Source organism: Urocitellus parryii, chromosome 3 (genome assembly GCF_045843805.1).
Source record: "Urocitellus parryii isolate mUroPar1 chromosome 3, mUroPar1.hap1, whole genome shotgun sequence".
NCBI lineage: Eukaryota > Metazoa > Chordata > Mammalia > Rodentia > Sciuridae > Urocitellus > Urocitellus parryii.
Window position 1 is genome coordinate 214949766 of NC_135533.1, and position 27559 is coordinate 214977324.

Genomic DNA, 27559 nt, shown 5'->3' on the forward strand with positions numbered 1-27559 from the left:
ACGCGCTACCGCTTGAGCCACGTCCCCAGCCCTAGGTTGAGTCCTTAAAAAAACAAAACAAAACAAAACAAACAGGGAAGGTGGTTACAAGAGCATGTGCAAGTCAGAATGTTTCAAAGGTGGGACAGCATATGCAAAGGCCCTGCAATGGGAAGGATGGGGTATCTCACAGAGACCTTGGGAATTGAGTACCAGTCAAACAAATCACACCCGTTTATTTTCTGCTGAGAGTCTTCCTGTGGCTCCCCCTGGTGTCCCGTGGATCAAATCCAGGCTTCTTGGTCCTGGGCTGGGCGGAATTTAGCCGCCCTTAGGGCACAACTGCCTCCTCCCCCAGCCCTCCAGCAGTCCTACAGGACCCACCCCCAGCCGCGCCCCACGGTCCCAGCCCTGCCCACAGAGCCCACCCCGCCTCACCATTGGACAGCTAGGAAGCCACGGGAGCTGGTTGGCTGGTGTGGCCGTCAGTTAGGGTCAAGGCCTTGATAACCCGTCCCCGAGCTTCGAGGGGGTGGGCTCGGGTGCGGGCGAGGCCAGGGCTGCCGCTTCAGGTAAAGCGCCAGCTTGCGGGGACACCCTTGGGGTCCTGGAGGGGATCAGGGGACGCTTCGGGAAGGGAGGGCGCTGCACTTCCAGTCCGTCGCGGGCTCGGCGTGCTGCGACGGGTGGGCACTGTGTCCTCCGACGGGGACTCCTCGGACCTGGGGAGCCCCGGTGGTAGCCAGCCAGGCGGGCAGCGGGGCTCTGGGTTCGGGACATCCCCCTCTCGTTCCTCAAGAGCCACCTGCGGGGCTTGCTCGCCTCCTCGTGCCCCAGGCCACTACGGGCTCTTCCCGAGTCGCTCCCGGTGGGCTTGGGGACCTAGACCAGCCTCCGGCTCGGTGATGGGTGCGGGTGGCGGCGGGGTGCGGTGGGGGGAGGCGGAAACGGTGTTGGGGGGGAGGGACCGACGGCCGGGGACCCGCGGACAATGGGCAGCGGATGGGACCGCCCGGCGGCGTTTCCTGTAGGAAACTGCCCTTGTCTCTGCAAGGCCGACCTGACCTGCGGGTGGCAGCGGTGGGGGCTTCTGACCCGAGCGCCCTCCTCTCCCGCGTCATCAGCCCCCACCCCCACCTCGGGGATCTGAGAGGGTGCCACCACCGGGGCCTCAGTCCGGGAGGGCTGGACCCGGACCCGCATGGCCGGCCGCGTCCGCTCTCCCTCAGGTTTCCTGATCGCAGCTCCGCATCTGGAAATAGTCTCAGGGGCGGGAATGGGGGCGTGTGGCGTCAGCTCTGACGGCCTAATGAGGGGTCTCCGGCGGAGGATCCGGATCTAGCTGTGACAGCCAGGGCAGGCAGCGGAGGAGAGGGCGGCTACCAGCTCCACTCCAGTCAGTCTGCGGGCTCTAGGGCAGCCTGGTGGTGGGTCTGTCCCTCCACCGTTCCCTAGACCTCAGTTAGGGACACAGGCAGGAACTGACCGGTGCAGGCTGGAAGGGTCTCAGCTCTGGGGATGGGAAGGAGTTCCTTCTAGAAGGCAGGCAATTATAGTGGTAATATGAGGAGCAGAAGCGCAATCCTGTAAGCTCAGTATCTGGGGAAGCTGAGGCAGGAGGGTCCCAAGTCCGAGGCCAGCCTGAGCAAAATTAGCAAGACCCTGTCTCAAATAAATAAATAAGTAAATAAAGGGCCAGGTATGTAACTTAGTGGTAGAGCACTTGTCTAGCTATGTGCCTGGCCCTTGGATCCACTCCCGGTACCAGAAAAAAAAAAAAAAAGTTAATAGTCATAAATTCCTTAGAATAAGAATTTGGCCCATAATAGATGCAAAAGTGTTGTTGTGGTTATTTACCCTAGTGGGGCCATCCACCCATTACTCAGTTCAGCTTCTGGATCCAGCTGCTCCAGCTGGTTTAGGTCTTAGGGATGACCACAGCTGTGTTTTCCATCCCAGAGCCCCAGATTGGGTGTGGCCAGGTCACTGGAGGAGGGGGCTGACCCCATTCAGTCATGCACCAGCTGTGTGAGAGGCAGGTCCAGACCCTAATATAGGCTTTTTCCAAAACCTGTTTCTTCCCTAGCAATTTCCTGAAAACAAGCTGTGAGAGGTACTGGCTGTCCTCAGTGATGACCTGCTGCCCTGCTGGCCCGCCCCTTGTGCCGGTGTGAGGGGACAGGAAACAGCTGCCTGGGGACTGGAAGGAGCCCTTCCTGGTCTTGGAGGGAGATGTCAGGGACTAAGGCTGGACACAGATGGGGAGTGGAAGGGGGTCCCCCTGCAGTAGGTCAGGGTGATGAGTCTGGCAGGCAGATGGTGCCAAGTGGCTGGTGGTGTTAGGCACATAGTTAGCCATCAGAGTGCAAAAGGCTGGAAGGGGCGACTAGGAGGGTTGCCAGGTGGTTAGAGCAGATGCCCAGTGGGCCAGGGAGAGGATGGATTGGGTCTGACTGGTACCAGTGGAGAGCTGGGGTAGTGAGAAGTTGTGTTGGGTTCTGCTGGCAAGGGGTCTCTAGAAGGTGGGAGAGCCCAATATGTGTTTTCTCACAGTCAATGGCTTAATTGCTCTATGCCTCAGTTTGCCCATCTGTAAAACGTAAATGATAACATCTATCTTGCAGTTATATTTAATCAGGGGTTACATTTAATCAGGAAGGGCATACAGTAGGCACTGATACAAGCTGCTTCCTATTCCTGAGGGTTTTCTATGTGGGCTCTCCAAAACCCCATCTATGTGTATGGGTGCTAGGGACCAACTCAGGGCCTCATGAATGCTAGGCAAGCACCTTACTACTGAGCTACACCCCCACCCTTTTTTCTTCCACAACAACTCCTTCTTCATCCCCCTTCTACCCCTCCTTCTTTCTTCTCCTCCTCTTTTCTTTTAAACATATTTTAATATTTATTTTTAGTTATTTTTTTTTTATATTTATTTATTTTTAGTTCTTGGCGGACACAACATCTTCGTTTGTTTGTGGTGCTGAGGATCGAACCCGGGCCGCACGCATGCCAGGCGAGCGCGCTAGCGCGCTACCGCTTGAGCCACATCCCCAGCCCCTATTTTTAGTTATAAGTGGACACAATATTTTTATGTGGTGCTGAGGATCAAACCCAGTAACTCACACATGCTAGGCGAGTGCTCCACCTCTGAGCCACAACCCCAGTCCTCCCCTTCTCTTTTCCCCTCAACTAGGGATTTAGCCACGAGTGCTCTATCACTGAGCTATACCACCAGCCCTTTTATTTTTTTATATTTTATTTTGAGACAGGGTCTGACTAAGTTGCCCAGGTTGGCCTAGATCTTGCCATCCTCCTGCCTCAGCCTCCAGAGTAGCTGGGATTACAGGAGTGCACCACTATGCCTGGCCCCATTCAGTGCTTTGTGTAGGGTACTGTGGATTGAACCCAGGGGTGCTTTATGACTGAGCTATATCTTCAGCTTTTTGATTTTTTTTTCTTCATTCATTGCCTTCAATGTGTTATTGAGCCCCCCACAGGGGCAGTTTTTTGTTTTTGTTTTTTAATGTGGTGCTGGGGATTAGAACCTTGTGCATTCAAAGCAAGAACTTTATCAACCAAGCTATATCCCTAACCCTCTTTTTAATTTTTGAGACAGGGTCTCATGAAGTTGGAGACGGACTGGTTTCCAATTTGCCATCCAAGTAGCTGGAATTATAGGCACATGCCACCGCACGCACCTAGCCATCCTGTGTTTTTTGAACCAAAATTGTGGACTCAATATTTGTCTTCATTAAATGTCACATTATTAGATATGACTCAACCTCCTTCACTCCATTGTGTCACCTAAAGTGTCACCCTCCTCCCATTCCCCACATATAGTTACAGCTTTGATCATCAAAGTACTTTTGGTTCTATTATAGACTCTTACAAGCCAAGGAAAGAGCCCTGTGGTGCTCCACTGGAGACATTTTTCAGAGAGAGGTATTCACTGGTTGCAACCGGCCCACAATTCTCCATCATTCCTAGAAGAGTCTCTCTGTGCAAAAATCCAGATGTGCACTTATATCTTATTTACATTTCTCTCAATAAAAAAAATGTACCACTGAGCTGTATCCCCAGCCCCAAGAAATCTTTTTTTTTTAATCTGCACAATCTCACCAGATGAGATTTTAACAAGCCCTCGATCTTCCAACTTTCCCCTTTCTTTTCTAAAGGATTGCATCCCACATGCTCTTGAGCATAACTTTCTAATTTTCCCCAGGGATTGACAGAAAACCCAGTAGGTGTGGAATGCCTCCCCCACTCCCAGAAACTCTTGTTTTCTTCATCATTTTATGCCTTTCCTGCCTCCTTCTTGCTCAGATCTGAGACGTGGGGATCCCTACATTCATTTAATCCACTGTTCAAGGTCTTTGAGAGGGAGGAGGAGGGAGAGAGTCTGTGCTTGAGATGAGTGGACGGGTAGGTGGAGAAAAGCCCATGGGTAGGCTCCAGCTGCAGGGACAGGGCTGGGACCTCACCCTCATCTCTCTGGGGTCCTTTTTCAGGGTGTGCCTGGCAGCTACTCCAGGAAACATGGCCAAGTTTGCCCTGAATCAGAACCTGCCTGGTGAGTGTGCAAAATGGAATATATGATATGCAGAGATCCACACTTGGTGCTCCTGTGTGTGGACCCGGCCTTACAGTTCCTTCCTTTAAAACAGGGCCCTTTCCAAAGGCCCACTGAACAACCACATGACCCTGCTTAAAACCCACCCATGGTACCCTATCACAAGTTGACTAAAATCCCAACTCTCCAAGGTGGCCCTGGAGGACTCTGCAGTCTGGCCTTTACCCCTTTCTCTCCCTCCACTGCACCTTCTTGGGAACACCCCACTGTTACCCTAGCTGGCCCTGCCCACCCCTACCCCAGGGTCTTTATGGACTGTTTTCTTCTTGACCTTCTGCCTGCAGCTGCTTAGATCTTATCATGCAGTGTTCAACTTTTAGGTTCCCTCCACAGGAAACCTTCTCTAATACCAGGGCCAATTTCCTTCCCTCCAGTGATTCATTTAGACGCTATTATTACTATTGCCCTTCTCACCGTCTGGAATGATTGTGTTTATTTATCTTTTCCCTACCAGAGGGCTCAGTCTAGAAAAGTGCTTGGTACCCAGTAGTCGCTCAATAGACTCATGAGTGCGTGACTATTTGGGTGCAGATGGACGTGCCAGCCTGGGGTGTGGGTATGCGCAATGGCAGGTGTGCAGAAGCCTGGTGGGGCTTCTGTCTCTTCTCTCCGGGATTTCCTTGGCCTGACCACCACACTCCTGTTATTCCCGCAGACCTGGGAGCCCCTTGTCTGTTCCCTGGGCCCACTGGGGGTGCCCGCAGCCCGAGCTCGCCCTACTCTGTGGAGACGCCCTATGGCTTCCACTTGGACCTGGACTTCCTCAAGTACGTGGAGGAGCTGGAGCGCGGCCCCACCAGCCGCCGAACCCTGGGACCCCAGCTCACGCGCCGTCCTCGCGCGCCCCGGTCCGGCCTCGCGGGCGCGCGAAGTCCAGGCGCCTGGACATCCAGCGAGTCCCTGGCCAGTGATGATGGTGGAGCTTCGGGCGCACTCTCCCCTCGGGTGCCCCTGGGGCTCCAGTTGCCTCCGCTTTCGCCGCGCTCACTCGTGCGTAACCCGCGCGTAGAGCACACGCTGCTGGAGACGAGCCGGCGGCTGGAGTTGGCACAGGCGTACGAGCGCGCTCTCAGCCCCTCCCGCGCGGTACCGCTTAGCCCGCGCGGGTCAGGCCGTAGCAGCCCCGCCCCCAGCCCTGCCCACAAACCCGCCCCCGCCTCACCTGGCCCAGCGCAACTGCAGCTGGTGCGCGAGCAGATGGCCGCGGCTCTGCGGCGCCTGCGCGAGCTTGAGGATCAGGCACGCGCGCTGCCGGAGCTGCAGGAGCAGGTGCGCGCGCTGCGCGCCGAGAAAGCGCGTCTTCTGGCGGGGCGCGCGCAATCCGAACCCGATAGGGAGGTCGAGGCGCGCCCGGACAAGCTCGCCCAGCTGAGGCGGCTCACCGAGCGCCTGGCCACCTCCGAGCGCGGCGTCCGCCCTAAAGCCAGCCCCCGGGCTGACGACCCCGACGGTTTGGCTGCGAGGCACAGCGAGGGCGCGCTCCAGCTCTTTGACGGGCCCTCCGGGACTCCCGATGGAGCACCCCAGACCCGGGAAGCGGGCACCGAGGCCGTGCCTGAGATCGAAGAGGCGGGTGCCCAGGCAGTTCCGGAGACCCGGGAGGTCGGCGTAGAGGCGGCTCCCAAGACCGTTGAGGCCGACGCGTGGGTGACCGATGAGCTGCTGGGGCTCCCTGAGGTCGCTGAGCGCGAGCTGGAGCTGCTACGCGCCAGCCTGGAGCACCAGCGCGGGGTGAGCGAGCTTTTGCGCGGCCGGCTGGAGGAGCTGGAGAATGCCCGCGAGGCTGCTGCTATCGCGGCGGCTGCCACGTCTCAGCCACGCGAGGCTGCCACCCAAACTCTGTGGGATTGTGCTGAGAAGGCTATACAGACGGAGCCCCCAGCGGAGGCCACCTCCCTGACTCTGGAGAACCCGCCTGGACCCACCGTTGGAGACCAGGCCGCGGCCCCCGCGGGTGAGTCCCAACCCCTCTCTGAGCTCTGACCTGGTCACTCTGAACCCAAACTTAACGTCCTCTGTGATCTCTGCCAGGTATCCTCAAATCCATCATGAAGAAGAGAGACGGTACACCTGGCGCTCAACCCAGCCCTGGACCCAAGAGCCTCCAATTCGTTGGTGTCCTCAACGGAGAGTGAGCGCTTTCCCCCTTTCACGTGGCAGTGGCTGCGGGGACCTGGAAGGGGTGTGAATCCCTTTCTGCCTCTCTGCTCGCAGCGTGGTTTTAGCAACCCTCAATTTCTTCACCTATAAAATGGTGACAGCTGCTCCCACCTCTCAGCACTCCAGAATGAGCCCACAGGGGAGGCTCAGCGACGCCTCCCACCCCGCCCCCAGGTATGAGAGCTCCTCCAGCGAGGATGCCAGCGACAGCGACAGCGACAGCGAAGAGGGAGCCACAGAGCCTCCGAGGAATAGCTCTTCGGGTTCCGGGGAGGATAGCAGCGGAGGATCCGACCCTGGCACCCCTGGTCCTCCCAGCGGCGGGGACTTCCTGGACCCAGAGCCTGAGACAGAGGCAGTACCTCAGCCAGGAACACAGGGGAGGTGAGAGGTGCCAGAGGTCTGGAGTGGAAGCGGTTGCACTCCTGCAGGTCACTGCTGCCTCGCATAGCGCTGAACCGCACCCCGCCTCACCTCCTCCGCAGGTGCGAGCTGAGCCCCCGTTTGAGAGAGGCGTGCGCTGCGCTGCATCGGCAGCTGGGCCGACCTCGCGGAATTGCCCGTGATGGCGTGAGTAAAGGGAAACCCTTCCCACGGGGGGCCGTGCGGCCCCACCAGTGACTTCCCCTTACGCCCTCTTAGGTAAGCGAGACGAGTTTCCTAAAATAGGAGTCTCAAGACCGGTCCCCTCTCGCCAGGGACCTCTCTCTCAAACCTTCAAACCTTTTTTGTTTTCCCAAGGAGCTCCCTCCGCAGCCCCACTCCCCGAGTCCTCAAGGGCAAGTGCTCAGCGCCTTCCCCCACTCCAAGTTCTTCCATGGATTCTTCCCACAGATCCTTCCCCAGAAAAGCAGGGAACCCCACTGACAGCACTTCTCTGAAAGGGGTGTGCCCCCAACCCTCCATCTGGGTTCCCATTTCCCTTCTACTCACCAGCAGTGATCTTCTGTCCCTGCCAGCCCTGCCCCCACACCTTCCCTCTGCCAATCTGTCCTGGGAAGTCATTGACATCTTTGTCCCTGTCACGGCAGAATGCGGCGCGCCTTGTGGCCCAGGAGTGGTTTCGAGTGTCCAGTCAGCGGCGCTCTCAGGCTGAGACCGTAGCTGGGGTGTTACAAGGGGTAGGGCACCTGGGAAGCGACCTACTGGCACATGTGGTAAACCTGGCGGATGGTAATGGGAACACCGCGCTGCACTACAGTGTGTCCCATGGGAACCTGGCCATCTCGAGCCTGCTGCTGGATACGGGTCAGAGTCAAGGAAGGGTGGGTGGGAGACCAGGGAATGGGGAGCCCACAGAGGGCAGGGCCAGAGCCCAGCCAGGCTAGAGGACCCTGGAGGAAAACTGTAGGAAAGGGATGGCCGGCAGGGGGCACCACTGGCTCTTCCTCAATCATGGATGGATTGATTGCCAAGGTCATTTTGATTCCACCATAACCCTCATCTCTGCCCTGACCTTCCTCCCAGCTTTTGGATTTGACAGACCTCATTTTAGGACTTAATCTCACCAGCCTTAAGCATGCTCATCTGTGAAATGGGGATGGCAATGCCACTCCTCCTGGGCAACTGAAATGACATGTAAAAGGTGCTGAGCATGTAGTAGGTCAGTATGTGGCCACCATGCCTTCTGTCCCTCAATCTCCAGCCCTGGCATTCCCTGAGTTCTTGATTCCCAATGCCCAGCCTCCAGGGCAGGTACTCACTCCTCAGGGCTCTGACTGTCCTCCCAGGCAGGGGTGCTATCCCCACTCATCTGCCTCCTGCTCGCTCATCCTGGCTGCATCTTCTGTAGGGATCCACAGCCCTGGATACTGCAGGGTGCACAGACATTCACTGGGAGCCTAATGGGTGTGAGATTCTCCACGGGAGACCAAGCACAGATGTGATGGTGGACCACACCAACCACTGTCCGCACTTCCAGTTTCATTATCCTCCTGATTCTCCAAACCTTCTGGCTTCCCAGTGCTGTGGCCTGTTACCCTCCCTTGACCTTGATATCAGTAACTGTGTCCCCTCCAGTCTCACTTCCCATGACCTCTCCTCATGACGCTCACATCTTAACTTCTCAGCTCACTAGCTCTGGTTCCAAACCCCAATAACCCTTGGTTCTTAATGGGGAGAATTAACAAATATTTGCCAGGTGCAGTGGTGCACACCCAGTAACTCTGGAGGTTGAGGGAGGAGCATTAAAAGTTCAAGGCCAGCCTCAGCAACTTTGGCCCTCAGCAATTTAGTGAGCGAGACCCTATCTCAAAAGGGCTGGGATATGGCTCAGAGGTCAAGTGCCCCTGGGTTTAATCCTTTGTACCCACCCCCCCCCAAAAAAAAAAAAAAAACCCAAATGCTTCTCCTCCATTTTGTTACCTCGCCCCTTGTTTCCTTGCCTCCTAGCTGTTCCAGCTTTGGCCTGTCATGAACTCCTCCCCCTGTACCCCTCATCTCACTCTGCATGCTGGACTAACCCCAGTGTGGCACACTGTAAATCCTCCAGTGTTTGTTGAAACAGAACATCAATGAATGGCTCTGTGGGTGATGGTGGGGAGTGGAGATAGACAACTATTAAATAATTCCAGATAGGGATAATGGCCGTGACAAAACAACCAGGGGATGAGATCAAGAAATGGGCTGATCCTTGGGTATAACTTGGTGCTAGTGCACTTGCCTGGAATTGTGAGGTTCAATCCCCAGCACCACACACATACACAAAAACCACAAAAAATGGGCTGGGCATGGTGGTGCACACCTATAGTCTCAGCAGCTTGGGATACTGAGGCAGGAGATTCCCAAGTTCAAAGCCAACCTCAGCAACTTAGTGAGACAAAAAGTGTCTCAAAGGAAAAAACAAAAAAGGTGATCCTTCAGGAGAAGTCTCAGGGGCAGCTGGGAAGGGAAAGGAAGGAGGTTAAGATGGGTTGGTCCAGGGCTGGGGATGTGGCTCAAGCGGTAGCGCGCTCGCCTGGCATGTGTGCGGCCCGGGTTCGATCCTCAGCACCACATACCAACAAAGATGTTGTGTCTGCCAAAAAATAAATAAAATATTAAAAAAGAAAAAAAAAAAGATGGGTTGGTCCTGTGGCTAGCCTGCAGAAGGAGACCCCGCTCTGCACATTTTTTGTGTCCCTCTTTCCACCTGACATTCTCCACTGTGTCATAGAAACCTGTGGAAAAAACAACATCCACATGGCACACCATTGAACTACAACACCCAATTTTTAATATTTTGTGGTGCTGAGGTCCAAACCCAGGGCTTTGTGCATGCTAGGCAAGTGTTCTGCCACTGAGCTATACCCTCAGGTTTTCTCTTTTGGTTTCACCTTGACTTAACCCTTTTACTCTCAAGTCCATAGCTTCAAAGTCCCTCCTTCACTGGAGTGTCCTTAAACATCCCTGATCCAGCTCCTTACTTCAGACCCCCCATGATATGTTCCTCCCAGCTGTACAGCTCCTCAAACCATCTCTATCTTCATGGAGCTTCCAGAATGTTGGGGAAACAGGCACAAAAACAGCCACTCCAGCTGGATGTAGTGGCATACGTCTGTCATCTCAGCCACTTAGGAGGCTGAGGCAGGAGGGTCCCAAGTTTGAAGCCAGTCTCTGTGAGACCCTGTCTCAAAATAAAAAGCTGGGGATGTAGCTCAGTGGTCAAGTGCCTCTGGGTCCAATCCCCAATGCCAAACAAACCCCCCAAACCAAAACCCACTCCAGTACATGTAGTCCCAATGAAGAGGGCCTGGATGGCAACAGAACTGACCAAGGAAACCAAGCTGATGTGTTTAGTTCTGAGCAGCATCAGTCAGGCTTTATTTGTTTTCTGGGACTGCCATCAGATACCACCATGTGAGTTTTTTTTTTTCTTAAGTATTTATTTTTAGTTTTAGGTGGACACAATATCTTTATTTTTTATTTTTACGTGGTGCTGAGAATCAAACTCAGTGCCTCACGCATGCTAGGTGAGCGAGCTTGCCCTTGAGCCACATCCCCAGCCCCATGATGTGAGCTTAATTCAACAACTTATTTGCTTTTAGCTCAGGAATCTGAAACCAAGGTGTGTTAGCAGGGTTGGTTCCTGCTTGGGGATTGGAGGGAAAATCTGTTCCAAGCCTTTCTCCTAGCTTCTGGTACTCAGTGTTCCTTGGCTTGTAGTAGCTTACCCTCAATTTCTGCTCCATCATTATATGGCATTGTCTGTTTCTCCTCCTTGATAAGGGACATCAGTCATAGTGGATTAGGGCATACCATAACTACCTCAGCTTAACTTGATTACATCTGCATAGGCTATTTCCAAATAAGTTTTTTTTTTTTTAAGAGAGAGTGAGAGAGAGAGGGAGAGAGAGAGAGAATTTTTTAAATATTTATTTTTTAGTATTTGGCGGACACAACATCTTTGTTTGTATGTGGTGCTGAGAATCGAACCCGGGCTGCACGCATGCCAGGCAAGCGCGCTACCGCTTGAGCCACATCCCCAGCCCCAATTTCCAAATAAGTTAACATTCATTAGTACTGGGGGTGGGGTAGAACTTCAACATATCTTTTTATGGGACATAATTCAACCATAACACAGGCTGGTGTGGGGGTGCTGAAGATTTCTGAGAAAAGATCAGGGGTGGGCTTATAGTGTGGTAGAGCACTTGCTTAGCATACACTAGGCCTTGGGTTGCATCCCCAGCACCAGAAAACAAAACACCCCCAGGAAAAATCAGAAGCTATTTAATAGTCTCATAAGTCATGGTGGGCCAGGGCCTGCATTCCAGGAGCAAGGGGGGAAACCAGAGGCATTTTAATAGGCAGGTGACGGGGCCAAAACCTTTCCGAACACTGCTTCTGGCTGCTGCATGGAAAGTGGAGTGGACTGAGACCAGGATGGTGGCTGGCCATTCTCCAGGGCAGTAATGATAATGGCTTGGTGGATGTTAGTCATCAGAACAGACTGTCAACAAATGTTTTTTGAGCATCTACGGTGTCAGGTATTGTTCAGAGCACTGAGGGATATAACAGCCAACAAAACATGACCAGTTTGAAATAGGGAGTCAGGGAAGGATTTACTGAGGTGAGATGAGAAACCCTGGGGGAAGAGCCATATAGTTATTGGGGGGAGGCAAAGGGCAAAAGGGTGACTGCCACTAGGCAGAAAAAGAACTTAGGCCCTGGAGGGAGGTGTGGACAAGGCAGAGTTGCCAATATGGACCTGTTGCCTGACCACCCCTCTCCCTCAACAGGGGTCTGTGAGGTCAACCGCCAGAACCGAGCTGGCTATTCTGCACTCATGTTGGCTGCACTCACCTCTGTGGGACCGGAGGACATGGCAGTGGTCCAGAGACTCTTCAGAATGGGTGATGTAAATGCCAAAGCCAGCCAGGTGTGTTGTCATCCCCACTCGGCTGAGATTAGGATTGCTTTTACATTGAGTTAAGTGCAGCTTCTCACCTTCCTTCCCCACTTCTTCCTTGTTCCCTAGACAGGACAGACAGCCCTCATGCTGGCCATCAGTCATGGCCGCCAAGACATGGTGGCAGCCCTGCTGGAGTGTGGGGCTGATGTGAATGCACAGGATGCAGATGGGGCCACAGCACTGATGTGTGCCAGCGAGTATGGACGACTAGACACTGTTCGGTTGCTGCTGGCCCAGCCAGGCTGTGACCCTGCCATCCTTGACAATGTGAGCCACTATCATGGTGCTGAATGGTAGGGTTTATGTGTGCCCATGGTGGCTTAGGGACCTGATGTCTAAATTTTCCTCAGGAGGGCACCAGTGCCCTGGCCATCGCCCTGGAGGCCGAGCAGGATGAGGTGGCTGCTCTGCTGCACACCCACCTGAGCTCCAGCCAGCCTGGTTTCCAGGTGAGCACAGCCTCCCAGCTGCAGATCAGGTTTGAGAATACTAAGCAAGCCCCACTTCCCTTCCTGGAGAGCATGGGGTGGGGTATCTGTGTCTGGGTTTCCCTATGTGGCTATGGTTTGATATTTAACCTGCAAAACACTGAACCTGTGAGGTAGACATAGGGTCATTAGACTGAAGTCCTAAAGAGAAAAAGGTGTTGGTGGGCTTCTGCTACCTGCTCCAAGGAAACATATTGAAGTAAAAGGAGCCCATAGGTGAGAGGCAGGTAGAGGAATGGGGTGCAGACTTTGGGGGAAAGCTCAGACAGCAGTGGGAGGGGGAGGGGTCTAGGCCTATACTAGATGTTAAGTGCCTGGCTGTTCTCAGGGCTTTACTCAACTCATTCAACCCAGTCACCCACCCTACACTCATCCCACTAGAGATGTGGGAATGGAGGTCAAGTATCTCTTCCAAGTCAGAGGAAGAATCTGAATCCTGCCAGGATTCAAACCAGGCAGGCAGAGCCCACAATAAAGGCTGAAGTTTCTCCTTAGAAATGACCACAAAGGGGTCTGCTAGGTCCTCAAGACTGGGGCTAAAACCCCCAACTTCTGCAAGACTCTGCAGCAGGACCCCTTTCCTTCCTCTGTCTCTAGAGCCAGCTGCCCCCAGACTCTCAGACAGCTACACCTGGAGAAGGCAATGACAATGAAGGGGAATCCCAGCCTCAGTGAGCTGCCCAGCACATGACCTGGATGGTGGGGAAGAGGGAGATCGTTCCTTCCCCCACCTCGCCTCTGGATCAGAACAGGGCCAGGGTCCTCAGTCCAGATGCCTGCCCTAGTTTGACAGAAAAGCTGCTTCAGCTGGGATGGTGCAGCATGAGGGAGGCCTTATGCTGAACCCACCAAGGTGAGGTGGGACTTGGGGAGTAATATACCTCCTGGTCCACCCACACTCCGCCAAACTTTTCCCAAATAAAACACTTCTACTAAACTCGTGTTTTGCCCCCAGGAGTGTGTGCGTGGGGGGCTGGGACACATATGCATGGTTCCTCTTTTTCTTTTTAATTTTTTTTCAATAGTAGATGGACACAATACCTTTATTTTTATGGGGTGCTGAGGATCCAACCCAGTGTCTCACATGTGTAGGATGTGCTCTCTACCACTGAGCCACAACCCCAGCCCAGCGTGGTTCTTGGGAAAAACCACACCCCCTTAAATTGCAGAGGGTTGATGACCACTTGGGGGGGTCACACAGCAAAGGGCCAAAAGAAAATCTAGTTAACAGCCCAGACAAAAACTGGAGTTTATATACAATACAAACTCTTTATTTAACAAATGCAGATCATCCTGTGGGCCAAGTAGTACAGATCCAGGACCCTGTAAATAGAGTAGAATATGAGATGCCGGCAGAGCCCTCAGCAACTAGCAAAATTCTCTTCACTCTTGCCAGTATCCACAGACCCTTCCAACTAAGCCGTGGATCTAACGATCTAACAGGGACATAATTCAACCCATAACACAGGCAGGGTGAAGGCTGCCTCTGTACCTACCAGCAGCAAGTTCAGCGCAGCCTCCGAGCCTCTCGCTCAGATTCCAATAAAGTTAGCACGTCGCCCTCACGGACGGGGCCTTTCACGTTGCGGATGATGGAGCGGCTTGTGTCGTCCATGAATTCCACGCGCACCTACAGGCCCACCGGAGGACAGGAGTAAGAGTGGACGAGTGAGAGTTACCACGAGGTGGAAAGCTGACATGGGTTCAGAGGACGTATAGGGAACGGACTTGAGAAACTTGTGGGGACCATCGGAACCCGAGGGAATGAGGTGGCCAGGGCTCGGAGCCCCGGGATAAAGGGAATGTCGATTCTCAGATGCCCTTAGGTAGGGTCTGAGGCAGGGAAAGGGTTTTCATCAGGGCTCAGATCCTCGCAAGTCGTCCGGGCGCCCCCACCCGCTCACCTGCGTGCACTGTCCCTGCGAGCCGGTCCTACCCAGCACCTTGGTGACCTGGCGGAAAGAAGCTACAATCAGACCTGGACTTCCCGGTTCTTCTACCCACTCCCTTAATTCCCCTGAGCCCCAAGGCGGGCGCCCGCCTCACCCTGGCCAGCTTGATGGGCTGCACACGGCTCGTGTCCATGATGGCGGCGCCGCGGCTGTCGGTGGAGAGAAATCACGTGTCTCCAGGATAGCTTTTATACAACGCTCTAGCCACGCCCACTACTGCTCTCGCGATATGACGCCGCGCACTTCCCAGTATCCCTCGCGGTAGAGACGTCACCGACGCCCTTCAGCGCGGACGGAAGATGGCGTCCGCTACCCGCTTTATTCAGAAGCTGCGGAACTGGGCATCTGGGGTGCGCGGGATGGACTGGGCCGCGCTGGAGGGGATGGGGACGGGGACGAGGATGTGGGCTCTGTGCACCCCAGACTCGCTACTTACTTCCCTCCTAAGCCGGGCCTTCGCTCAGTGGAGGATGTCTCCTAGATTCCCCAGTTTCTGACCCTGTTAGCCCGGAATTTACTGTCCCACCTCCACTATCTGGGCCCGGGACTGACTCAAGTCTGGGATTTCCCTCGCTCCCCACCTTGCCTTTGGATCCAGTGGCCCTAGCATTCCTCTTCATCAGCATGGCCCATAGACCTGTCCTGGCTGTTCATCCCCTTCCCTCTTCTCCCCTGCGATGCCCCGCAGGCTGACCTCCCTTCTCCTCCCACAGCAAGACCTGCAGGCGAAGCTGCAGCTGCGCTACCAGGAGATCGCCAAGCGGTGAGCCGGCCCCGCTCGCTGCCCAGCCTCCAGTCCGGTCTTTCCTCCACCAAAAGCAAAATCCGTGTGCTGTTAGATCCCTGGAGCGCTGGGCAGGGATCCTGCTTCCACCGCCTGCGAGGCTATGGAGGCAGAAATAAAACTATGCCTTTAATTTTGCTCAACTCTCCATGGAACCGGCTTCTTTGTAATAGGGAGGCTGGGCGTGTATTCTGGTTTGGAATTTTGAGTAGGTGTTCAGTTTTCGATGTGGCCCCTTACTGTTTAATCCCCAAGCTACAGAGTTAAAAACAATAGACCTGGAGAGGCTAAATCATTTGTCTACAATCAGTTGGACACTAGAATGTGACAGTAGGGGGTTGAACCCCAAAGCGTCCCGATTTCAAACTCTTTCATGTAGTTGATATATATACAAGCCCTTGCCATGTTCTCAGCTTTGGGGATACTCTATGAACAAGAGAAGTTCTTATCCACATCTCTTTGGTGGTGTTCACCTCCTAGGGAGAAACAATAGGGAAATAAACATAGCAAGTACCATGATTCTGAAATGTTTTCAAGATAAAACAATAAATGCGAATAAGCTGGAGAGTGGCTATCCGAAGTCAGATGGTTGGGAGAGGTCTTTTTTCAGGGTTTACCGTTGAGTCACCCAAATGATGGGAAGGAACCAAAGAATAACCATTGAAAAAGCATATTGCTGTTGGCAGAGGGACCAGCAAGTACCAAGGTTGTGAGGTTGGGCAGAGTCTGAAGTAGGAAGGAAGTTAGTATGGTGGGAATACATCCAGGGAAAGGACTTTGGGATTGAACTCAGGGCATTGGGATTGAACTCAGGGCTGCATGCATGCTAGGCAAGTGTCTACCACTGAACAATCCCTCCCAAGTCATTCAAGGTTATCATGAATGAAAGTAAACTAGCATTAATAGCATTAAAATAATCAAATTTATGTGAATGCTGCATGTTGTGATTAGTTCCAAATATCCTAAAATATTGAATTTTTTTTTTTTTTTTTTTTTTTTGGTGGTACTGGAGATTGAACCCATGGGTGCTCTGTCACTAAGTAACATCCCCACCTCGCTGGCCTTGAACTTTGATCCTCCTGCCTCAGGAATTAACAGGCCTGGGCCACTGTGCCCAGCTTGAATTGCTTTTCTATCAGGGTAGTTAGTGGGCCAGTTGAGAAAATGATTTTGTGAATTTTTCAACTTCTTTAGGATAGTGGTGCCCTGTAGTGATTAATTTGGGCCCTCTCATTGGGCAACTGTTACCTTTCTGTTCAAGGATGCAGAAACCTAAGGTCTATAGTTTAGAGGGGCATCTTTGCATTCAGTAGGAAAATTCTGTCACATAATATATTGCATGTCATGTTTTAAAATGTTTACCTTATATCTGCATTTCTTATTTTAAAAATACAAATACTATCACTTGTTCTAAGAAACAAATATTTAAGTTGTAACACAACAGTTACCAGGCAAAAATATTATTCAACAATGTAACTAAATAAAAACCAGATTTTCTTTTCTTTTTTTTTTTTTTTTTTTTGGTAGTGGGTATTTAACCCAGGGGCACTTAACCACTGAGCCACATCCCCAGCCCATTTTATATTTTAAAAAATTTTTTAGTTGTAAATTAACACAATACCTTTATTTTGTTTATTTGTATGTGGTGTTGAAGATCGAACCCAGTGCCTCACACGTGCAAGGAAAGCGCTCTACTACTGAGCCACAACCCCAGCCCCCCTTTTTATTTTTTGAGAGAGGGCCTCGTTAAGTTTCTCAGAGCCTCCATAAGTTGCTGAAGCTGACTTCAAACTTGTAATCCTCCTGCCTCAGCCTCCCGAGTCACTGGGATACAGACATGCACCACTGCCCCTGGCAAAACCAGATCTTGTGATTTTTCTCCCTGTCTTCTCTGTCCCCTCCCTCTTTCCCACTTTCCTCTGGGAAGCTCCTCTTTTGTTTAGAACTCAGCATTTCCTTTTAAGGCCTCAGACTTCTTGGTAAATTTAGTCCAGGATTTAATGCAAGAGTCTTGGCGTCATACCACACAGTGGCAGGAAATGTAGAGGTCTGGACAGGCTCCAAGGGCAAGGTGTTCTTTGGGGAATAAGCTTTGATCCCAGCAGGATTCTTCAAAGAGTTCCTGAGATGACAGGAAACCCAGGGATTCCATAGATTGGCCTTTTGGGAAAAAGCTACTCAAAGCAGACAAAAATCCAGTGCTGCTGTCCAAGTGTTTACAGTTGATGGATAGGTGGTAGCTATAACCTGGCTCTCTGCCTCTTCAGTTTCCTGAGCTCCTGCAGGTAGAGGTGAGGCCAGCTGCCAAACTTGGCTATACATAGATATGGGCTCCCCTTCTGGGAGTCTCACCAAGCGTCCTTCATACCTACCAGATTTACGTACCATGGGGGAGCCTGAAGTAAGGCAGACTTTGACCTGACCTTGTATTACCCTCACATCCAAAGCAATGTCTACTACCTGCTTCTGGGCTCTGGGCCCCTACCCATGCATGCATAACTGTGCCAAGAGACATGTTGGGCTTGCAGCCCATTCCCATGGCCACAGACCCTGAGTCTTTGACTGACTTGATTGGACCACAGTGAGGCAATAGGAGAGACTGTTGGTTTGCTTCATTCAGTGCCAATGTTCTTTCTCCTTAGGACTCAGCCTCCTCCCAAGCTCCCTGTGGGCCCCAGCCATAAGCTCTCCAACAATTACTACTGTACTCGTGATGGCCGCCGGGAAGCTGTGCCCCCGTCAATCATCATGTCCTCACAGAAGGCACTGGTGTCAGGCAAGACAGCAGAAAGGTGAGGACCTTGAGCATCACTTGCCCAGAGACCTACAGTGGTCTCTCCTGCCTCTGGACCTTTCTTCCCTGCTGAAAGGTGCTTTTCTAGATTCTGTTTATCTGGCTGGGGGTGTAGCTTAGTGGTAAAGCACTTGGCTAACATACACAAGGCACTGGGTTCAATTCTCAGCATTGAACCCAGTGCCTTGTGTATGTTAATTGAATGAAGACTTGTGCTACTGACGGTTTTTCATTCCAGAGCTCATTTAATCCAGCCCCAACCCTTGATAGGGTTTAGTACCTCAGTTGGGGGTGCGTGTTTTCAGATGAAGTCTGATGTCCCTTCAAGGGTCCTAGGAAAAGCCTGGACACTTTACTGCTTTTATAATTTTTTTTTTCTTTTTGGTGGTGGTACCAGGGATTGAATTCAGGGCCTCATGCATGCTAGGCAAGTGATCTACCACTGAACTATGCCTCCCAAGTCGTTGGCATTATAGGTGGTAAGCCACTGGACTGGCTCCATTTAGTCTGTCTGTCTTTCTCTCTCTCTTTCTTTCCAGTAATGGGATTGAACTGAGGACCTTGGCAATGCTTGGCAGTTGCTTTACCACTAAGCTCCTCCTCCAGCTCTTTTTATTTTTTACTTTGAGACAGGTCTCACTAAGTTGCCTGCACTGGCCTTGAACTTGTCATCCTTCCACCTTAGCCTCCTGAGTAGCTGGGATGACAGGTGTACATCACTGCACCTGACTAAACAGCATTTTGTTCAACTGCATTTTTTTTTTTTTTGAGAGAGAGAGAGAGAGAATTTTAATATTTATTTAGTTTTCGGCGGACACAACATCTCTGTTTTGTATGTGGTGCTAAGGATCGAACGCACACCAGGCGAGCGCGCTACCACTTAAGCCACATCCCCAGCCCTTGTTCAACTGCATATTAACTTTTAGCCACACCAGACTAAGAGATCCCTAAGCACAGGACCTTCTTTTACTAGCATTGTGCCCATGTGCAGAACCTTAAGGAAGACCAGTGGACACTGTCACCTGATTACTAGGTCCTTTTGCCAGCATCCTGTTTGGGGGCAGCAGGAATGGTTGGGTGCCTTGTCCACACCAGATGGCTTTAAGTGGGAAGGGAAGAACCCAGCTATTTCCTGCCCAGGAACCAGTGCAGGTTCACTGGCGTTTGCAGGGGGCTGGGGAAGCAAGGAAGTATACCCCCATTGTAGGGGGTTTGGGTCGTCTGAGACACCTGCCCTCTGTCTCCAGAACCAGAAAGTCCCAGCAGGTGTGTCTGTACCAGGTGTGGGTGTGTTCTCCTCTTAGATCCTTTTGTACTGTTCTCTGGAGACCTAGCCCTAACTGAAGTCTGTGTTCCTCTTCCAGCTCAGCCGTGGCAGCCACTGAGAAGAAAGCAGTGACGCCTGCTCCTCCCATGAAGAGGTGGGAGCTGTCCACAGATGAGCCTTACCTGTGACACTGCCTGCATGCTCATAGGCTACTTGGCCATGTCTCCAGGGCCATCTGAGTGCTTTTCCTCCCTGGATTCCCTCTGGGGATACTGTGACCTAATTTATGAAAAATACAAGGAATTCCATATCACTTCTATTTTTACTTTCTTCTTTTTTAAATAAGGGTCAGGGCCTTTCTCTGTTCCCCAGGCTGACCTTGAACTCCTGGTCTCACGTAATGTTCCTACCTCAGCTTTCCAAGTACCTGGGACAATAGGCATGTATCACCAAGCCTGGAATTTTTGCTTTTTAAGTGACCCCAGCATACTTGGATTTGGGGTAAAGTTGGTGCCAAGTTTAACTCATGTCAGTGCTTCAGAGGTGGGAAAGGAATGTTTCCTGGGCTTCCTGCATGCAGAGCTGATGATGTGGTGCAGGAGGCCTGACTCTGCTCCCCGGGTCATGGAAATAGGGAGTGGGGTGGTTCCTTCTAGGTGACTGGGTTCCAGTCCTCTGGGTATTTGGGGAGCAATGACTACCAAGGCCCATGGGAGGGAGTGGTACTTAGAAGATCAAACAGATGCTCATTTGAGAACTACCCCTATCATTGCTCATGGGGAAGGAAGTTTAGGCACCTCCCCATTGAGGCCCCCAGTTGGTCTTGGCCACCTGCAGCTCAGTGGGAAAAACAGAGGGCAGCAAGGGCAGCTCACAGAAGTCTCACCTGGAGTGGGTTCAGAAAAGCCTTCCTGAGCCTGAAGGAAGGTTGGGAAGGAAGGTTGCTGGTCCCTGTGGAGCAGTGAGCAGAAGAGAGAAGGCTGCAGGACGTGAACAGTGGCCTGGAGCAGGGGGAGTGTCAGGGCTGCCCCACCAAATGACCCTGTAACCTCCAGTAGGTGCAGAACATCTGGCTGTGTGCCAAGAGTGTCACACTGTTGGCTTCTGGAAGCTTAGAGCCAGGGGAGAAAGACCACAGTCCTAGGGCTCCTTCTCTGCTTATATGACTGGATCCCTGAAACCTCCCTCACCAAGACCCTGATCCTCAAAGGCAGGGGCACTCCCTTCCCTTCCTCCCTGGGCAGACCTATTTACCCTACTGACCTTTCCGTCTGTGATTGTATCTGAACAACATCAACTATTATTTCCTTTCCCCATGGTAATCAGGAAGACAAAAACTAAAACAAAACAAAAAACATTCCAAAAGAAGATATACAACCTCTAACATTTTCAAATTGGGAAGCATGCCATTAACCTGCAAATAAAACCTTTTCTAGCTGGTGTGGTGGCCCATCCCTGCAATCTCAAAATGAAAAATAAAAAGGGCTGGGTATGTAGCTCATTGGTGAAGCGCCCCTGGGTTCAATTCCTGGGCAAAACAAAGACCTTTCTGTGGAAATATGGGTGACTGCAGCCTCACAGGAGACTTAGGGCTGGGAGTGGCAAACACTTGCCCATGTGTCAGTATTGAGGGACAGTGATTTGTTTGGGTCCCTGCTGGGAGTTGGAGTCACTGCATCTTCTGAAGGCAGAACTGCAAATGACATTTTTCAAGACGAAAATATTGTAGTCAGATTAGACAGAAAGACGTGTGCTAGTGGGAAGAGAAAACCCAAAGGCTGCATAACTCTTTGATGAAGAGGAGGATGCCGGAATAAGGCACAGCTCCCTGGGTGTGTGAGAACTAAATAAGCCAATGAGGATGAGTTGATCGCATCCAGGTGAGATCGACAGAGGAACCATTTAATCGCCAAGTATCTATTAAGATACCCTGTGTCGGGCATTGAGATAACAGCAGTACACATAGCATTCCTGCCCTGGTGGAGGTGGCGTTCTAGTAGGGAATAGGACAATAAACCAAAATAAGTAAATAAAACATAAAATCTGTCGGTGGCACCAAAGAGGCAGTAGGAAGGAGGGGATGGGGAGGGCCTGAGGGGAGATGTTACCGTATTAAATAAGATCATCAGGCAATAACATTAGTGGCAGTGTGCATGAGGAACGCAAAGGAGTTTAAGTAGAAGCCGATAACATTTACAAAGCTTCGGAGCCGGCGCAGTGGCGCACGCCTGTTACGGGAGGCTGAGGCAGAAGGATCGAGATTTCAAAGCTAGCCTCAGCAATTTACCGAGGCCCTAAGCAATTCAGTGAGACCCTGTCTCTAAATAAATAAAATACTTTTACGAAAGGTCTGGGGTTGTGGCTCAGTGGTAAAGGGCACCTAGGTTCAATCCCTGGTCTCTCTCTCTCTCTCTCTCTCTCTCTCTCTCTCTCTCTCACACACACACACACACACACACACACACACACACACCAAACAAACAAACAAAAAAACTTTTACCTGGGCTGGGGCTGGGGCTCAGTGGTAGAGCGTTTTGTCTAGCATGTGCGAGGCACTGGGTTCAATCCTCAGCACCATATAAGAATGAATAAATAAGAGTCTTACCCTGAAAAAGACATTATCTGGAAATGCTCTAAAATAAAATACTCATGTGTGCACAATGTTACAAAAAAAAAGAGAATGAATAAATTAGATAAAGGTAATGTTGTATCCGTTTTAAAAAACCAAACCAAACCATTTACCTAACTTCAAGTAGGCTGTATACCATTCAATGGACTTTGCCAATGGAAAAGTGGGGAAGAGCTTCAATTTAGGGGCCCCTCGTATTCTGACATTTACGGTATACAGAGCTGTCCGCGCCGCGGGAGCGAGGGGCGCAGGCCCCGCCCAGCTCGCGCGTGCGCGTGCGCGTGCGCAGGGATAAGAACCCGGGCAGACGGCGTGTGGCGGGTACAGCGGCTGGGGCGGCACGAGTAGCGGCCGGATGACGCGGGGCGGAGCACGGCGGATAGCGGCCCTGGGCCTGGCGCTTCGGCTACTGCTCAGCCTCGGGCTGGGCCTGGAGGCCGCCCCGAACCCAGCCCGAACCCGGACGTCGGCCCAGGCTCCAGGTGAGCGAGTCCCCTCAGCGCACGCCCCCGCCCCTCCTGGGGCTGCGCCCCGCCCCCGCGCACTCCGCAGCGCTTTTCCATAGGCTGCGCCGCCTGTCGGTCGTGGACACTCCCCCAGCACATGGGTTTGGATTTAGTAGTGTGCGGGGAGCGGGCACTGGTGCTTTGAGAGCCTGAATGGGGGGCCTTCCACCTGGGCGCCTCCGCCTGCCTCTAACTGCCCTGTGCACCACTTCCCTTCCCCCCATGACCTGTTCTGCTGTATTATGCCCCATTGTCACCTCTAAGCCGCCCTTCAGTCCAGCATGGTCGGGAAGACTCGTAGCAGGCACAGGTTTTCCGACCTCTAACCACGCAGGATCAGTCTCCTGGTGCTTCCACAGCAGCTGTGCTTTCCAAAAAATCTTCGTCCCGAGGCCTTGTGGCTGTTTCTTGGACAACCAGCCTCACTTTCCCATTCTCTCCTCCTCGGTTTTCTGCCTTCTGGGATGAAAGTTCTCCCTCTCCACGCATTAAGCACGGTTCACTTATGACCCCAACCTCACAAGTGGTTGGGCATGTTCGCCCATGGCCCACGTGATTCTGGGTGTCCAGAGACAGGGGACCTATCTCTGAGATCTTCAGAGGCAGCTGGAGGGTCAAAGTGGCCTCCCTGTGCTTATAGGATCCCTAACTTTCAGCTGAGAGCACAGGTTTATACCCTCCACTCTTCCATGTGGTCTCCTCTTATGGCAGACTTACCCCCAAAGTCCCTGCTTTTCAAACTAAATGTTCCTGGTTCTTTAGTGAAGCTGGGCTCATTTTAACCAAGCACTAGAACTCTACACACAAATAGCTCCTTTTCTCAGAGTGCTGAGGTAGGAACTCCCTTCTCTGACATGTGGCCCTGACCTCCACTGAGTGTCCAGTCCATGGGAGGACCATTGTTACACGTGGGAGGCAGTGCTCTGCAGGTCTTTAGCCTACCCCTTTTGTTATTTTCCTGACTGAGGCTGGGAGGGTAAATCACTGCCCTGTCCAACTTCTCTTTGATCCACTGTCCTGTACAGTGGGGCTACCCACTGCTACTTACTTTACAGAGAAATACAGTCCAGTAGGCTAGCCAAGGGAGGTCAGAGCCCTCAGGGCAGTTGGTAGCTAGGCCTGGGGAGGAAGTGGCACCTGGAGGCTGCCAGATTCCTATGGGTAGGGAAAGAAGCTGGTACCTGGTTGTCCCTAGCTCTTCCAGCTCCACAGAGCTCAGGGACTGTGGCCAGAGCCCAGTTGGGCCTGGAGGCCTGGGGAGTGGGGGTTGGAGACTCAGGCCCTGGGAATGTAGGTGGAAAGGACAATAGAAGCAGGCCGAGCCGATAGAGCAAGGCCAAGCCAGGGCAGGGTATTTTTACCTCTCCTTGCTATAACCGGGAGGAAGCCTTAAGAGCCATCTCCTGTCTTTGTTTCTCAGGCTTCCTCCTGCTAGAGCAGGTCTCAGGCCCCCCTGTGCTCCTCCAGGTCAGCAAACAGCTCTAGCCTCCTGTTCAGAGTCAAGGAAGGCTCAAGTCTCATTGTACTCATCTTGGACCCTCTTGTGACCCATTGCCTGTGCATTGTCAGGGACTTCCCTGGCCTGCGTCATGAGGTCACAGCCATGACCTCTGCTGACTGTGATCTGTGGGAGGGTAGGTGTCATTGGTATAAGGACTGTTGCTTTACACGGGAGGCAGAGCTTGGTGGGTTTCTGAGGGGGACATGAGACCCCCTCCCAGGAAGGAAGCTGCTATCTGAAGGCTGTGGAAGAAATCACAGGAGTAGATTGAAGGGGTGGGGAGCTTCTGGGCCAGGGAAAAGTGTAAACAAAGACTGTGGAGCAAAAGACCAGGCCCCCTAGCCCAGCCATGCGGATGCCGGAAGAGGAGCTGATAAAGAGGACAATGTGGAGGAGTTGGATTTGATAGTGAGAGGGTCTAGGAGCCAGGGGAATGTGGGTGACAGAATGATGTGACTCTAGTGGAGATTGGAGCCAAGGGTTTAGTGAGGAGATGATGCGTTCAGGTCAGGGAAGGATTTCGGAGGTGAGGCAACAGGGCTTGCTAACAGAGCTGGTTCTCTGCCTAGGGGCTTAGTTTCCCTTTTTGCTAAGCAGGTGGAATAGAATAGACCCTGATGACCTTGACCATGAGTCTTATCTGGAACATGTGGGGGATGGCTTCTCCCTTAGTCTGTTGAACCACAGAGATTAGAGGTCTCTCTGGTAGACTGGCCATTTGGAACCTTGTAGACTCCAGGCCCTGGGTTCAAATTCTGACTCTGCCACTAGCTTTGTGGCTTTCTCTTAGGGTCCTCTATAGACTATGTATCATAGCAGTGCCCGCCCAGTAGGGCTTCAAACCCCCCACACAGTGAGTGAGCGCTTTGCAAAGGGTGGCCACCGTGTAGTTCCTGCACCCTGGGACTGGCTTGTCCCAGTGGTTGCAGCCTGTGACCCCTGGCCCTCGTGGAGAGGATTCAGACTGGGGTCTCCCAGGCGTCACTTGTGCATATCTCATAGGCCCCAGTGCAGGCTCGTGCCAGCCCACCCACTTCCAGTGCCGCAGCAGTGGCTTCTGTGTGCCCCCCACCTGGCGTTGCGATGGCGACTGGGACTGCTCAGATGGTAGCGACGAGGAGGAGTGCAGTAAGTGCCCATATCCTGGGGCAGGACTTTCAGGGGTGGGGCCTGGGAATGGAAGGTTATACTCTTGGGCAGATGGGGAGGGAGGAGAGGAGGGGTTTGAGTTTGTTAAAACTCAGGGTCGCGGGGATGGGCAGGGCTTGCAAAACCTGGTAGAGTGGAGTCTGGGTCTTGAACTGAAAAAAAGGTGGGTTTGCTGGGCTCCACTAGAGTGGCACACACCTGTAATCCCAGCAGCTGGGGAGGCTGAGGTAGGGGGATTGCAAGTTTGAGGCCAGCCTCAGAATTTAGTGAGACCCTGTCTCAAAAAATAAAACGGGCTGGGGATGTAGCTCAGTGGTACCCCTGTGTTCAACCCCCAATACCAAGAAAAGAGAAGAGGTGGGGTCTGGGCTGGGGGCGAAGCTTAGTGAAAAAGTCCTTGCCTAGCTTGCTCAAGGCCCCAGGTTCAATCCAAGTTAGGCTTTTGGGAAGTGGATTGAGTGGGGTCTCGTGGGGAGGAACTTGCTGGGAGGCAGGACCTCGGAAGGTGGAGAGCTGACAGGAGCCAAGGGCAGAACCTTAGCGCAAGGTGGGTCTTCCTACAGCTGTTCTCAGAAGGCGGGACTTACTGGGAAGCTCTGTGCAGAATGCCGGGCTTTCTTGCATGGGTGTTTGGGACCTGACTGTGCCCTAGGGATCGAGCCGTGTACCCAGAATGGGCAGTGCCCTCCACCCCCTGGCCTCCCCTGCTCCTGTGATAACATCAGTGGTTGCTCTGGTGACACCTACAAGCACCTTCAGAACTGCAGTGGCCAGCCCTGCCCCGCAGACCATCTGCACTGCGCACAGGAGGACACCTGCATCCCACACACGTGGCGCTGCGATGGCCACTCAGACTGCATGGACTCCAGCGATGAGCTTGGCTGCGGTACATCCCCAGGACCTCGGGGCACCTGTGGGAGTGGGGAGGGCTAGGGCTGGTGAAGAGCACCTGATATCTGCTAGGGTGCTGTGACTGGCAGAGTGTGGACACGGCACTCTCCTGGGCCTCCTCCTTGGGTGCCGTGGCATTGTTAGGAGTAGCTCACCTGGTCTGGGATCAGGAGGAACCTCAAGAGGAGCCTCCGCATTCCCCGTGCTCTGGGTGTCCCCTCCGCAACTACTGAATGCCTGCTTTTATTGCAGAAACCAACAAGACTTTCCAGGGAGGGAGTGCCATAACCATGACCCCTGGGACCCTGGAGATTGTCACTTCTCTCAGGAATGCCACAGACGACTCTGCTGGGCACCAGTACAGAAGCCCAGGTGTCCACGGGGCCGTTGTTGCTGCTGGTGAGATTCTCAGCCTCCCTGCCCCTGGGCCTGTTCTGGGGGAATCGGGTCTGGGTGGGGACGGGATGCAGACCACCCAGCCCCATATGTTGGGAGCTCAGTGGCTGTGAGAGCCTGTGCCTTCCTCCCACTACCCCTCTGTCCATCTCTGTGTCCCACAGCAGTGCTGAGTGCCAGCCTGGCTGCTGCCATCCTCCTGGTAGTGATATGGCTCCGAGCCCAGGGGTATCTACCCGCCCGTGGGCTTCTGGTGGCAGTGAAGGAGTCTCTGCCGCTGTCAGAACGGAAGACCTCAGTGCTCTGAGGACATGCTCTCACACCTCGTCGCCCCTGCCTGAGTGCAGCCAGATGAGGATTGTCTGCATGGGAACATGCGGGCAGCTGCTGGGGCCCCAGCCCTCAGAGACGTGGGTGCTCCTGGCCACCTAGAACCTTGCAGACGTGGCCCAGGAGGCTGGGACACTCCCTGTGCACAGGAGGAGTTTGGATGGAGAACACGCCACAGCCAGAGACAAGGGGCTGGCCATAGCCCCTCCCAGGGCCGGGGATGGCCCTGCACCTAGACACTCCTGCCACCCTTGCTAGGGTGACGATTAAAGTTCTTCCACGTCCTCTCCCTTCCTCTGGGCCTCTGTCTTCCTGGTCTGGGCAGCCTGAGGTCTTTGTTTTACCTGTCTTCTGTGAGGTTCCAGAGAGGAGGGGATGCAGGACCTCATTCCCGGCACCCTCTCGGCCCCTCCTCCTCTCGTGGAGGCCTCGTGGAGGAAGAGCAGAGCTCAGGCAGCACCTCCCGTCTTGAGTTGCAGCCCTTCGTCCATCATGGCCTCTCCCCCTGTGAGAAGAGGCTGTGGGTGGCCCTGGCCCCAGCTCCACCCTGCTGTGAAACATGGGTTTCATTATCAGGCCTGGTGAGGCCTACGGATCAAGAAAGAAGGCCCCTGAAAAGGTCACAATCGGTGGATATGGTGGCACACGCCTGTAATCCCAGAATTGGGGAACTGAGGCAGGGGGATGGCAAGTTAGTGAAACCCAGTCTCA

The 27559-nt window shown here is 53.1% G+C and overlaps 4 protein-coding genes across 8 annotated transcripts; 3 read left to right on the forward strand and 1 right to left on the reverse strand.

Annotated features, from left to right (window-relative positions):
- The first annotated feature begins 503 nt into the window (after positions 1-503).
- Kank3 (KN motif and ankyrin repeat domains 3) lies at positions 504-13568 on the forward strand. Of its 4 annotated transcripts, XM_026411812.2 has the most exons (12): positions 531-551; positions 2066-2092; positions 4491-4552; positions 5268-6566; positions 6644-6743; positions 6947-7156; positions 7258-7342; positions 7804-8020; positions 11989-12128; positions 12228-12428; positions 12512-12610; positions 13247-13568. In XM_026411812.2, exons 3-12 carry the CDS (start codon positions 4519-4521, stop codon positions 13322-13324), a joined length of 2463 nt encoding a protein of 820 aa, XP_026267597.1. In that variant the 5' UTR covers positions 531-551; positions 2066-2092; positions 4491-4518; the 3' UTR covers positions 13325-13568. The 4 variants fall into 4 exon arrangements, with proteins under 4 accessions (XP_026267596.1, XP_026267597.1, XP_026267595.1 ...); XM_026411811.2 differs by lacking the exon at positions 2066-2092 and having other exon boundaries at positions 504-551; XM_026411810.2 differs by lacking the exons at positions 531-551; positions 2066-2092 and adding an exon at positions 2102-2213.
- Positions 13569-13893: 325 nt separating this feature from the next.
- Positions 13894-14798, reverse strand: Rps28 (ribosomal protein S28). The gene is made up of 4 exons (XM_026411807.2): positions 14696-14798; positions 14554-14601; positions 14146-14279; positions 13894-13972 (listed from the first exon to the last, which is right to left on the reverse strand). The coding sequence occupies exons 1-3, from the start codon at positions 14732-14734 to the stop codon at positions 14157-14159; spliced, it is 210 nt and encodes a 69-aa protein (XP_026267592.1). The 5' UTR covers positions 14735-14798; the 3' UTR covers positions 13894-13972; positions 14146-14156.
- A 64-nt stretch (positions 14799-14862) lies between these two features.
- On the forward strand, positions 14863-19759 carry Ndufa7 (NADH:ubiquinone oxidoreductase subunit A7). The gene is made up of 4 exons (XM_026411806.2): positions 14863-14951; positions 15315-15364; positions 18028-18177; positions 19544-19759. The coding sequence occupies exons 1-4, from the start codon at positions 14901-14903 to the stop codon at positions 19632-19634; spliced, it is 342 nt and encodes a 113-aa protein (XP_026267591.1). The 5' UTR covers positions 14863-14900; the 3' UTR covers positions 19635-19759.
- Positions 19760-22365: 2606 nt separating this feature from the next.
- Cd320 (CD320 molecule) lies at positions 22366-27135 on the forward strand. Of its 2 annotated transcripts, none has more exons than XM_026411822.2 (5): positions 22366-22557; positions 25085-25210; positions 25884-26117; positions 26375-26521; positions 26683-27135. In XM_026411822.2, exons 1-5 carry the CDS (start codon positions 22431-22433, stop codon positions 26823-26825), a joined length of 777 nt encoding a protein of 258 aa, XP_026267607.2. In that variant the 5' UTR covers positions 22366-22430; the 3' UTR covers positions 26826-27135. The 2 variants fall into 2 exon arrangements, with proteins under 2 accessions (XP_026267607.2, XP_077651953.1); XM_077795827.1 differs by having other exon boundaries at positions 26686-27135.
- Positions 27136-27559: the final 424 nt, after the last annotated feature.